The sequence below is a fragment of the Octodon degus genome, unplaced genomic scaffold, assembly GCF_000260255.1.
Source record: "Octodon degus isolate 3935 unplaced genomic scaffold, OctDeg1.0 scaffold00032, whole genome shotgun sequence".
Lineage (NCBI taxonomy): Eukaryota > Metazoa > Chordata > Mammalia > Rodentia > Octodontidae > Octodon > Octodon degus.
In genome coordinates, this window is record NW_004524608.1 from 2,387,626 (window position 1) to 2,400,151 (window position 12,526).

Below are 12,526 nucleotides of genomic sequence, written 5' to 3' on the forward strand. Positions count from 1 at the left end.
CCCGATAGGCCCCGCCCCCGGGTCCTAAAGCCTTTGCCCAAAGCTCCAGCGGCGCTGCGCGTCTCAGCGACGCAGCGGAGATCCGCATCCTACCCGCCCCGGGAGTCGCGCCTTGTCTACTTTCGCCCCAGGTCCGCAACCTTCGCTGCCTTTCCTCCTGTGGGGGTCAAGCAGGGAAAGCTCTCGGGCAGCGCCCTACCCATCAAAGCCCCCCCATCCCCACGAAGCACAGGTGGCTGGGGCTAACAGGGCGCTTTATTACAGCCTTGTGGCTGGGCGGAAAGCGAGCCCCAGCCTTCACTCCGCGTAGATGGTGTCGTCGTTGCTGTCGCTGAAGGCGGAAGAGGAGAGCTCTTCGCGAGGCGTGCAGACCGGGCACTGCTGCCGCATGTCGTCCCAGCACGACCGGCAGTACACAGCCTGGCAGTCTGGCGTCGGGCACACGTAGGACTCTGGCGTCTCGGGATCTTGGCACACCACGCAGCGCCGGCGAAGCCAGCGGCGCAGGACAGGGCAGCGCTGGTGCAGGGTGTCCACCAGGTGGTGGCGCTGTTGGAAACGGGGTGGGTGGTTAGTGCTGGTTGGAGAGCAACTGGCAAAAGCACAAGCTCCCTGAAGAGCAGCACTACCTGTCCTAAGTCCCCAGACCTGACAAAACCCACAAGTTGGAGGCTGGATGGAGCCACATAGAGCACTAGTGGACAGGGGTGCTACGGGTTCTTAGGCCTCCTCCCGCTCTCCCTTGGTGGTGATCAGCGTGGGAGGCTGCAGCTTCCAGGCCCACCCTGGAGCTAGATCAGCAACAGCTGTCATCTGCGCTTGCAAATCGCCTTGTGTTTCACAGTGAAACTGAGAAGTGAGGCTGTGTACAGAGACAATGACTATTGTCCCCACTTTGCAGATGAGAAAGATGAATTCTAAGTCAAACCTGGCCAGATTCAGGTGCCCTGATCCCACATCACCAGGCTTGTTGTCACTATGTCCCGTGTTACCATCCCTTTGTCCACACAAATGCAAGGAACAAGGGTTAGGGGGTGGGAATCTAGCTCAGTGGCACAGTGCCTGCCTGGCAAGCGCAAGGTCCTAAGTTCAATTCCCAGTACAAAAAGAGAAAAGGAACAAGAATTCAACAAAAGCACCTTATGAGGCCACACTTTGCTGCTGAAACTCCAGGGGCCCACTGCCTGCCCAACAAAAGCAGTGACTCCTGGCTTTGTCTTCAGAGTCTTCCATACCCTCCCTTTCCAGCCTCGGTTCCACCACTGAATACTGCCTTTCTGGGGCTGCTTTCTCCTTGCGTGGCCCTGGCCCTGGCTACTTGGCACTCCCTGTGGACCCTGAGGCTTTGTCCATTTTGTTCTTTGGCTTAGCATGCACATCCCTCACACTCCTCTCTACCCATTCAAATAGTTTACTTCAGGAGTAGGCCAAAGGATCCCAATATTTTGTTTTTCATCAGACATTCACCTATCCTTTATTGTGTATCAGGAGGATGGAGAGGTTTAGGTACTGGGGGAAAAAAACCTAAGCAACCATGGTAGCACTTCTGTGAACTTTGCTAGATTTAATTAAATAAGGATGACTGACATTTGTTCCATTTATAACATCTAGCCCTGTACTAAGAGACTATAGGTAAGTTGACTCAATTCAGAAAGCGATCATATGGGCTGGGAGTGTGGCTCAGTGGTGGAACTCGCGCCTTTCAGGAGGCCCTGGGGTCCACCCCAGTGCTACACACACACATGCACACATACAGGCTCACAGACTCAGGCGTGCCTCAACAAAATACTGCAGGTATTGCTGTTAGCATCTTTTTTTCAGGTGAGAACACAGCCATTAACAGAGAGGTGATCACTGGCCCAGGAGTGGACAGTCGCAATGCACAGATATAGAGGACTTTACCATCATACCGACACCACGCAAGGAAACATTTAGGGCTGGTGAGATGGCTCAGTGGTCTAAAGCACCTACTTAGAACAAGCTTAGCAAAGCACAGGGACCGCAGTTCAATCCCCCAGCACCACATGCCAGCCAGCCCTGCCCCCTGGTGGGCTGAGCTGGCCACACACACACACACACACACACACACACACACACATACACATAAATAAATAAAAATTAAAAAAAAAAAAAAGAGAAAGTAAAGACCAACCAAGGCCCAGCACTTAACATCATACAGCTGTCACACTGACAGGAGAGCAAGGTTGGAAACCCAAACCTTATGAACTCTAGTGAGAGGGCCTTACAGACAGTCCAACCTCCCCTGGATTTACCGGAGCCCTCTGCTGCTTTGCCCGCCTCATGATGGCAGCCCGCCTCAGCTTGGTGAAGGCTGCTCTCTTCCTCAATAGTTCGTTGTAGAGGAACAGGACCCGCTTCTTCTCTCGCTGAGACAGAGAGGACTGTTCAACAGTAGTGACAGAGCCAGGGAGGAAAATGGGGGTGGCAGGCGCTATGAGTGTGCAGGGTGAGATGTGCTGGGGGCACACCTTGGGAAAGTAGAAGGCTGCGATGACCCTTCGGAGCCGGTAGCCGAAAGCCTGGGCCAGGCAGAGACACAGCAGCAGGCCGATGGGAAAAGTGGCCCTCCAGTAGGCCCTGGCGTCCAGGCCCACAGGCTGGGGCAGACAGGCTGGGGGCAGCCAAGCCTGTGAGCCAGATGCTCTGGGGAGCCCTGGCTGATCTCCCAAACACCCCAGCTAGAGGTGCAGGATAGACCTTGACTCCCCTGCTGTCCCCCTGCCTGCCTTTAACCTGCAGAGCTGTGGGGCCACCAGTGCAGCCACCAGGATTTAGGTGGAACACATCTTGAAAATTCTCACAGCAGGGGGTTCTGTCAGATAGCACTGCTCTGGAGCGCATTGACCCTCAGAAAGCAAGGCCCTAGCCCCAGCCTCAGGAGTTTGGGTCTTCTCTGCTCCTTAATATATTGTTGGCTCTGATTCCCCCACTTCAGATAGACCAGGTACCATCTCTTCTCCAAGAAGCCCCACCCCACCCTTCACCTTGGGCTCCTCTAACTCTAGCCCCTAGCACTCAGTTCCTCTAACCCAAACTTTCAGGATCACTCACGCATATTGTTTGATTCTACTGCTGTATCTGAAGAAGTGTTCAGGGCCCCAATGGTCTTCCGAAGAAGCCGGGCAAGCATGGAGTGTCCCTCGACTTTCACCTCCAGTTTATGATTGCCTGGGATCAGCATGGGGGTGGAGGAATCAGGAAAGAGCTGGAGTTAAGGGGAGCAGGATGGAAGCTGTCAGGGGGGGTGGGGTCAAGGTCAAGCCACAGAAATAGGAAAACTCAGCTGTAAGGTCTTCCTAGGGTTTTGCCCAATCTGTACCTCTCCCTGTTGTAAAGGTAAAGGGATAACTGAAGTCTGCTGGGGACAGCTGTCTGGTTGCCAGGTTGAGGCTGGGCAGGGGAGGCTGTCACAGGAAGGGGAACAGGAGACATGGGTGGGGGGCTGCATGGGCTGAAGTCTGCATGAGGCCAGGCTCACTATGGAAGGAGTACTGCAGGAAAGAGTGCTGGCGGATAGTATCGAAGATCGAGTAGAAGGCCCAGTCGAGCCCACAGAGCACCAGCAGAAGCAGCAGGACAGGCACTGTCTCCAGGAGCTCCCATGCCTGTGAGAGAACCCAGGTGGTCTGGGCCTGCTCCCCCAGAGACACGCCAGCCATTGTGCCCCGGGCCTGCTGCCCACACCATTCTCACCAAACTGCTCATTTCTGAGGCCTGGATGGTGAATTTGCAGGGGAAGATGAGGCTCTTCTTCTCAGCCTTGCGGAGTGGCAGTAGAGTCTGTTTACCCTGGAGAAGAACTGTCTACACAGGGCCCCCCAGGGTCCCTGCCCTTGCCCCTCGGCCCTACTGGAGCCAACTGAGTCCACACAAGTCACCCTAAGGCAGAGCTGTGCCCACTCACCAGCTTCTTCCTGCGCTCATCGATCTGACAGAAATAGGTGCTGATGTAGATGTTGTCAAAGCGGATGTCCTGGTTGTAACTGTCCGTGTAGGAGAAGGACCTGGGAACAGATGGTGGGGATGTCTTCAGCTCTCTTGGCAGGGCCTGCTCACACACCCCAACCATCAGGCTCCTGAGGCACAAGACCAACCGACATTCACTGCACACCCCCTGTCCTAAGGACAGCGTTAGCCAGTGGTGATCACAAGGGCCAAGACTCTACCCCTGCCTTCCAGATGCGTGGTAGAACTGCTGGATGTGAGGGGAGGGGGTCTTGCCAGTGGCTGTGGATGGAGGCCTGAGGCCAGGGCCAGGAAACCCCTTCAGACCGTGGGAGTCTCCTAAGCTCTGACTCCCTCTTTGCATCCCCAGTCCTGGCCTTTAGGCTGCACCTGCAGCACATGGGGCAAAGGCAAAGCTCATGCCAAGCCGCCATCTCCTGCCTCCCCAACAGCCCTGCCCCTCCACAGAGCATAATGGTGTGTGTGTGTGTGTGTGTGTGTACGCGCGCACATGTGCGTATGTAGCTATCTTCCATGTGTTTCCCCAAATCCCACATAATGCTTCAGTTTCCTAAGGAAAAAATGTTAATTGTTGGAAATGTGTTGAAAACTGTAAAAATACATTAAATAAACTCTGCAAAGTGTGAAACATAAGTTCCAATGCTATTGGTTCTGGGACCCTGTAAAAATCCACATCTCTGCTTGTAAGATAGAAATAACCCAGAATGCAAAGACAGGATGGGAGCGCCCCCTTGTGGGAAGACCTACTGCTGTCGTGCTAAGGCTTCCTGCCACCTTTGTCCCTTCACTGAGAAGTAACCTTACCCAAGCAGCAGAGGTGGAAGTAGGTTTTGACTCCGTGACACCTTCCTTCCCTCTCCAAGCTAGCTCTGAGACTCGCTGCACTTTTCCCCTTCCTCCTTTCATCTTGGGCCATCTTCCTGCCCCACCCCACCCTACCACAGCCAGGCTAACTCTGACCTAGCCAGGCCTCGTTTCCAGCGGGCCATGGTTCATCAAGTCAGGGCCTCGCTGCATGGCTTTCCAATCCTTCTGGTTGTGCCCACTTCGGCCCACCCTACTCTCTCTCTCCACTCTGCAGGTATCAAGACTCTCACCCAAGATACCGCTCTTCCTTTCCTTAACCATGGTGCCCACTAGGCCTTTTAGAGCCTGGGTCTGGCCATCCCAGGGACACCACCTCAACTCCACACCTGTCCTGATGGCCAGCCCATAGTGTGGCTCTTGGACTTCTCTGTGGGTGTCTCCCTCATCACCCCAACTAGACCAGGAATATCTTGTGGGCAGGAGTGTGGTTCCTTCTTTCTCTTCCCACAAGGCACATACATATCCACTCACCTGCACTCTTGTTAACCCCAGGAACAGGGGCCAACTGACCAGGGGCCCTATGTCTGCCCTGGCGCAGGCCCTACCTGCATCTGGGGTGGAAATGGCATGAACACAGAGACTCAGGGGTTTGGAAAGGCAGGGGGGAAATGAGAGCAGAGTGAGGCCCAGGCAGCCCAGCTGGATGCCGGGCTGGGTGGAGTTGAGGACTTTGTTCTAAATGGAAGGAAAGTATCTGCCAACACAGCAGGCAGGAGGGAATGAAAGCAAAATTGAATGATAAAAATGGCACAAAGTCAGAGCCAAGGGGAATATGAAGGGCAAGAAAAAAATCAAAAGTCAAAGCTAAATGTAAAAAAAAAAAAAAGTATTAGGATAAAGGCTGGAAGGAGGTAGATAAATGGAGACCGTTGCCCTTTTAAGATACGGGAATGCGAGTAACATTTCTTCTAACAAAATGTCCAAGCGTCCTGTAACTTTATGTAAAAAACAAATCCAACTTAATAAAAAGGCCAAGTTAAAGGCAAATAGTTTTCAGCTTCAGAGATGGTGATGGGGTCCGCACTCTGCCTTCCAGCCTCTCTCAGGAGGGGACACCCCTGGGAGGGCAGGAACAGGGACAGGACCAGGGAGGAGAATGGGGGCAGCTCACGCTCGGAGGACCAGCAGGAAGGTGCAGGACAGCAGTGCATGCAGCAGCCCCAAGAGCCACTCCAGCCGGGCCTCCTGCCGCTCCACGTAGTCCTGAACCTCGGTGCTCACGTGTTCCCAGGTCGTGTTGAGGCCCAGCAGCCCAGCCTGCTTCTCCTGCTGGGAGACACACATGTGCACGTAGGCACCACTCTGGGTATCCCATTCGTGTCCCCAGGTTCTCCATGACCTTCAGAAGGTGTCACCGTCTGCTGACTACCTCGTGTGCTGGTCTTGCTCCCCACATCGATACTACTACACCTGGCTAACCATTCCACCCCAGGTTGGGTTGATCTCCCACACACACCCTCCTTGTCCCTAATACCAGTCTCCCTCCCTCCCTTCCCCTCACCCCACCACTGCCCCTACCTTGATGTCAATATTGGCTGAAAATTCCCCATCAAGGCCACGAATAGACTGGTTGAGAGAATCATAGGTCTGCCCAAAGTTGCCTTCCACTGGGATACGGCTGCGGCACCAGACCTCCATCACTGAGGACAATTGGGCCAGGTCAGGGCCTCTGTGTGGCAGGCCGCATGCTCTCCAGGGAGTCTCCTCACTTGCTCTTTTCTTTCCCCCAATACTAGAGTTTGAACACAGAGTCCTTGCAGTGAGCTACATGCCCAGCCCTAATTTTTTTTAAATTTTGAAACAGGGCCTTGCTAAAAGTTCCTGTTAGGGTTGGTGAGAGAGCTCAGCAAACTAAGTTCCTCTTTGGCAAGTGCAGGGACCAGGATTCAATCCCCAGTCCCACATGCTGCTCCAGCTCTGCTCCAAGGGCGTGCTGAGCTAGCAACTGAGTCCAGGCAGGGTGGTGCACGCCTGTAATCCCGCACTGGGAAGGCTAAAAACAGGAGGATCAATATGAGTCTGAGTTGCACAGTGAGACTCTGTACCAAATACATAAAATGATAGATAAATAAATAAATAAATGTTCCTATTGCCTGAGCTGGACTTGAATTCTAGAGTGCCGGGGCTCCATGCATGTGCCATGAGATCTGGCTTCATTTTGTTCTTTTGTCTCCTGCCATGACTTTCTACCATAATGACATTGCCTCCTGTCACTGTCTCTGGAGTCTTCCTCAAAGAAGCAAGACCTGATTCCCTGCTGTTTTTCTTTTTTTTTTTTTTTAATGTATTTTAGTACAGGGTCTACAGGGTCTCACTATACAGATCAGACTCGTAATGATCCTCCTGTTGTCAGCCTCCCAAGCACTGGGGTTACAGGCACGTGCCACCATGCCCAGTCTCAGTTGCTGTCTTGAACCCTGGTTGCAGTCTGCTGAGCTATCTGGCAGGCCCCCTGCTCTGTTTTTCACCTGTCCTAGCCACAAGAACCACTAATAATAACAGCCAGCATTTGTGGAGCGGCTCCTCTGTGCACCAGCTCCGTTAGTCGCTGCACAAATATCATCCTCTTGATCCTCAGAGCCTCTAAATGATTAAATCCCATCACTGTGCCCATCTTTGGTTTGAAGAGATAATGCTTAGGTCTACTGCCATTCATCAGGGTGACACAACAGCCATAGATGGGTGGCCTCAGGGTGCTGTGTCCAGAGAGCCTAAACCCTCCTGCCTCTGGCTTTCCTGCACCACACCAATTATAGTCCCCAAGGACTTGGCTCTCTAACCCTTGAGCACCCCACCCTCCTGCCACTGTGCCAACCCTTGGCAATGCCACAGAAGAACTTGAATTTCATCGGCAGGCAGAGCAAATGGTTCAGGAGTGGGACCCAGATGCGTTGCATGCACTGTTCATGCTTTCGATCAAACCAGCGTTGGCAACTGAGAATAGCCTGGTTCACGACGTCTGTGGGAAGAAGCAAGGTATCTTCGCTCCCTGTACCCTGACCTGGACCCTGCCCTTGGCCTGCCCCACCCTTTCACCCAGGGATGGCCCCTCACAGGAGCAGCGCAGCTTGGTCTTCAGCTCAAACATCTTCTGGGTTGACAGGTGGAACCTAGTGCTGGGAGCCTTCTGGGCCCCTGCACCTGGGGCTGTTTCCTCAGAGTCCACGACATCCTCAGGTGCATAGCCAGCCTCACTGCTCACCTGGGCATCCAGGTCCTTAAAGGCAGTGGAGATGTTCTGAGTCTCTGCTTTCAGTGAGTCTTTGCTGCCCTGGATTGGAGGGGGCAGGAAAGCCAGGAGGGAGGAATGGGGCAAGAGGGAGGAAGGGGGAGGGATGACGTTTAGAGCTGCTGCCCCCACCCCCCAGCCTGCCCATACCAACCTTTGGGTTCTTCTCTCAGCTTATGTGGAGCTAGGCCAGAGGCACAGCCTCTCCCCTTCCATTCCCCACCATCCACAGTGCGGGGCCAGTCACCTCTACCCAACTGTGGCACTCCTCTCCCAGGCCCCCAGCTGTGCCTTGGACCTCCCCTCCCAGAGCCTTCCTGGTCAATCAGTGCTTCCCCAGATCCTTGGACTTCACCACAGGTCACTGCGCCATCTGAGCATTTCCAACTGCAAAGCCCTCAGCCTCCAGCTCCCAGCTCCCGGCCTCTCCAGTACACCCCTGCACACCGGCACCCAGCCCTGGCTTTCAAAGCCCAAGGCCTCAACTCTCCCATCACCCTCCTTCACCCGCCCAGAGTACCACCCACTCAAGTTTTGGAAATGGATATGGGGCATGTCCCAACAACTGGGGGTGCTCTCCTGGCATTTGGTGCCCCAAGACTAGAGCATGTTCTACAAAAAGTGCCGGTAGCTCCCCATTGGGAAGACACATCCAGGATTCCAGCTCCCAGCTCCAGTGAACTGAGCCCCAGGGGAGGGATCTGGGGGTCCTGGCCATGCAGGGTCCTGACCAGCAAGTCCTTGAACACTGCCCGGAGTGGGGCTGTGGAGATGCGCCAGGCTGCACGGGTGTTGTTGATCTGAAGCTCCACAGTGCAGCCCAGTGATGCTACCACTTCATTAAGGTTGTGCTTCAGATTGGCCACTGGCCCTGGAGGAGGAGGGCAGTGGTTACTTCTCTGTATAGCCAGTACTTTTTCAAATCCTTTCTCTGCACACAGGGAATACCTTCCAGGATTGTATGATGGGGCTGAGTAAGCTTGTGAAAATTCTTTACATTCAACCCTGGACTTTTTCACCTGTATATAAACTGAGGAGGCCCAGAGATGGGGAAAAGCTCTCTTAAGCACACACAGCAAACTGGAGCAGCTGGGACTAGACTCCCACCTTTTTCACCCATGCTCACTACTTCAGGGAGACTAGCCCTCAGGGACATGTCCACGCACTCACCTGCATACATGGCAGCCAAGGCATATCCCAGGACAAAGAGCCTGCCCTCTTTGCCCAGCATCTTGGGCACCAACAGGAGGCTGGCACAGCGGATGTGAGGGGAGGTCCCCCAACCTATGGCCCCCAAACCTGTCGGGAAAGCCCAGGAAGTAGGTGGTTAGGCAAAGTGAAGAAACTGTCATGTACCACATTTACCAGAGGCCCCTACCCCAACCCCTGCTGGCCCGTTCTCCCTGGTAAACAGGGCCACCCATTCATACTTTCAAAGCTCATTTCCAAGTTCAACTGCATGCTAGTCTTTGTACTGGCATGGGGAGATGGCTATGGATGGAAGAATCATGGCCAGTGCTTGGTGCATGCACATGCGTGTGTGTACATGCGTGTGTGTATGAGAGCGCACATTCGAATCAGGGAGTGCGGCCAACACATCCCACATCCAGGCTGGATTCACTCTAATCCTAAGTGTTGAGGTAGCAGAATGGACAAGAGGAAAATTCTAGAAATAAGCACTGATGCTTGGGGGGATGTCCAAGAGCTCAGAGCCCACCCTGCCCTTCCCAGTGCTCTGACACCTGCAGTACTTGGGCTCCCCCCTCCTGTTAGCCCCAAATCATGTGCCATTGTATGCTGTAGCAGTCCTGAGTGTCTTCCTGTGGTCTCTGCAAGGAGACAGTGAACTCCTAGAAGTCGTAACCCAGAAAGAGACAGACAAGTAAACAGATGACTACCACACCATGTGCACAAGGCACCAGGGAGGGGCTTTTGGGGATTTGTGCAGGGTGGGGTGGGGCTGGGAAGGCTGGACAAAGAGCTGATGTGTCAACCTGGCTCTGTAAATGTTGCTGGGAAGCACAGACAGCATCCAGGCCAGAGAAGAGCATGAGCTGGCCAGGGTGGCTAGCTGATGCCTGCATTGCCCAACTGTTCCCTCAAGGATCGCCACAACAACTCTCAAATCCTTCCACTTCCCTCCAACTTCTCTGTCCTTGAGAGTCCCTGTCCTCTCTCACTGGGACTGGAGTGTTTGTTGTTTTTATGGTAGCTATGCAGGGGATGGAAGCCAGGGCTTGGCACACACTGGGCAAGTGCTCTACCACTGAGCCACGCCTCCAGCTCCTGGCCTAGAACTTGCTACCTTGCACTTCCATTTGTACAAAGAAGTCAGAATGACAGCTGTGGAACTACCCCTGTAACCCCAGCACTCTGGGAGGCTGAGGCAGGAGGACTAAAAGCTTGAGCCTAGCCCAGGCAACTCAGTGATTCAGTGAGACGCTGCCCCAACATATTTTTTCTTTTAATAAAAAGGAGCTCAAAGGCCAGGAATATAGCTCAATGGCACAGTACTTGTCTGGCAAGCACAAGGTCCTGAGTTCAATTCCTGGTACCAAAAAAAAAAAAAAAGGAGCTCAGTGATCTCTAGGTTTAATCCTCAGTTCTGAGAATAATAATTTTAAAAACTAGGCTGCCACTGAAATTGTATAAAAGCATGAATCAGGTCATGTTCTTTGCCTACCACAAACCATCCGATGATTTTCTTCTACTGCACTTGGTGAATAAAAGCCAAATTCCTCTAATAAGGCCCACCTGCAGGTTCTGGGGATCTGGCCACTGTCCCCTTCTGCTCCTTGTCCTTGCCCCTCTCAGATCCTGCAGCTCGCCAGCCCCTCTTCCACTGCCCTGCCCTACCGCACCTCAGGCTGCACGCAGGAGCACTCCTCCCTGATTCCTGGGCTGAGCAGCTCCACCCAGTCCTACAGGTTTGTGGCCAACCCTGTCTGGTGCCACCCAGCAGTTTTTTCTGCCTTCTCTCTTGCTAACACAACTTGGGTTTTGTTCAAGGGCAACAGCCCGGTCCTGCCCCAGCCCTTGGGGGTGAGTCTGGATCTGTCTTAGCCAACCATGGTATTACAGGACTTTGGAAGGGACTTGTTCTGTGGTCTCAGCCTTCTGGCCAAAGACTCCAGTTGAGGACAATAGTTGACAAATAGCTGCCCTACATTCTAATAGAGCCCTATGGAGCTTTGGGTATCTGTTTTAGGTTGAGCAAAACAGCAGAAAGTGTTTCTCTCCTTTATACCACCAATTTACACAAGCAGACCAGAAATGCGGACTTTCTGGTAAAGGGAGCCAAGTGGTTGGCGAAGGCAGGCACAGGAGGTCTGTGGAGAGGATGGGTGTCACATGTCTGTGAGAGATCCCAGGAGCCTGCACTGCAGAGCCTGTGGCCACCCTAGCCCTTCCTCCACAGAGTTTGCTTCTCATAAGGACAGGGGATGGGTGGATTCCATGGCTTTTTTTTTTTTTCCTGAGACAGGTGGGCACTTGGGAAGGCATCAGGTCTGGAGCTGCCTGTGTGCCAGGCAGCCTATTGGGGTGTGGGGTCCCAAAGGAAGAGGCTTTAGCTGCCTACAGGAGCTAAGGGGCTTTAACTGCCCTCTGTGGGAAGCCAAGGGATGAGGTCCACACAGAACCTCAGAAGGTAGGGCCAGGCTGATTGCCTGCCACATGGAGATGAAGTTCAATTAGAACAACAGCATCCAATAACCTAGGTTTTTGTCACTTTTCCTCTCCTTCTTCAAATTTCCTTTCTGCCATCAGAATCAAAAGAGGAAGGGAGTAGAGGAGCAAGTGAGTGAACAGGCCAAGGTTTCTCCACAGAAGGTCTCTGCTGAGGCTGGAGAGCTGGGGGAGGGGCAGTAAGGAAAGGATGCTGCGAAAATTGTGAGCAGTGACTGGGCCAGCTCACTAGCAAGAGGTCTCCATAACTGAGGGAAAGCGGGGTCTTCCTGAGGAAAACAGCCAGAAAGCTAAGGGTTTATGTGGAAGGTGGTCATGGGGAGCCTCGTGTGAGTACTGTGGTCAGAGAAAAAGCCTCCTGACCCAAGACTCCAGCTTATTCCTGTAAGTGGGGACTTGGCTCACCCCACGTCCCTTGCCTGGAACAGGTTCAAGAAAGAGCAGATTGATGCAGCACCGGCCGGAGATATAAGAGGAAGCCTGCAGAGATTATAGGGAAGTGTCCTCGGTTCCTTAAAAGGGAGTCGATGAAGGGACGTTCCTTCCTTTTCTTTCTGGTTTTTGACATTTTGTATGTGAAAATGTGGTGCCTGGAATTCACATCAAAACAGCACTGACTCCAGTAAGAAGAGCCATATCAAGAACAGAAAACAACCGCTGGGCTTCTTAGGAAAAACCATCTGTGGAGGGTTCTACACTGCAGGTGGAACCACTAGGGAGATCAGGGTGGAGAGGCCTCAAAACACCAAAACTACG

The 12,526-nt window shown here is 53.3% G+C and overlaps 1 protein-coding gene across 1 annotated transcript in view; it reads right to left on the bottom strand.

Moving 5' to 3' along the window:
• Positions 1-111: 111 nt before the first annotated feature.
• The window catches only part of Dcst1 (DC-STAMP domain containing 1), a 16,546-nt gene continuing 4,131 nt past the window's right edge, over positions 112-12,526 (bottom strand). Inside the window, exons 4-17 of the mRNA XM_004629941.2 lie at positions 9,254-9,382; positions 8,815-8,954; positions 7,909-8,125; positions 7,670-7,813; positions 6,373-6,494; positions 5,966-6,123; positions 3,926-4,025; positions 3,706-3,810; positions 3,500-3,617; positions 3,073-3,189; positions 2,490-2,632; positions 2,274-2,387; positions 263-549; positions 112-157 (exon numbers count right to left, since the gene is read on the bottom strand). Of these exons, the coding sequence (XP_004629998.1) occupies positions 298-549; positions 2,274-2,387; positions 2,490-2,632; positions 3,073-3,189; positions 3,500-3,617; positions 3,706-3,810; positions 3,926-4,025; positions 5,966-6,123; positions 6,373-6,494; positions 7,670-7,813; positions 7,909-8,125; positions 8,815-8,954; positions 9,254-9,382 (1,859 nt within the window). The 3' untranslated portion in view covers positions 112-157; positions 263-297. The remainder of the gene's footprint in view (positions 158-262; positions 550-2,273; positions 2,388-2,489; positions 2,633-3,072; positions 3,190-3,499; positions 3,618-3,705; positions 3,811-3,925; positions 4,026-5,965; positions 6,124-6,372; positions 6,495-7,669; positions 7,814-7,908; positions 8,126-8,814; positions 8,955-9,253; positions 9,383-12,526) is intronic.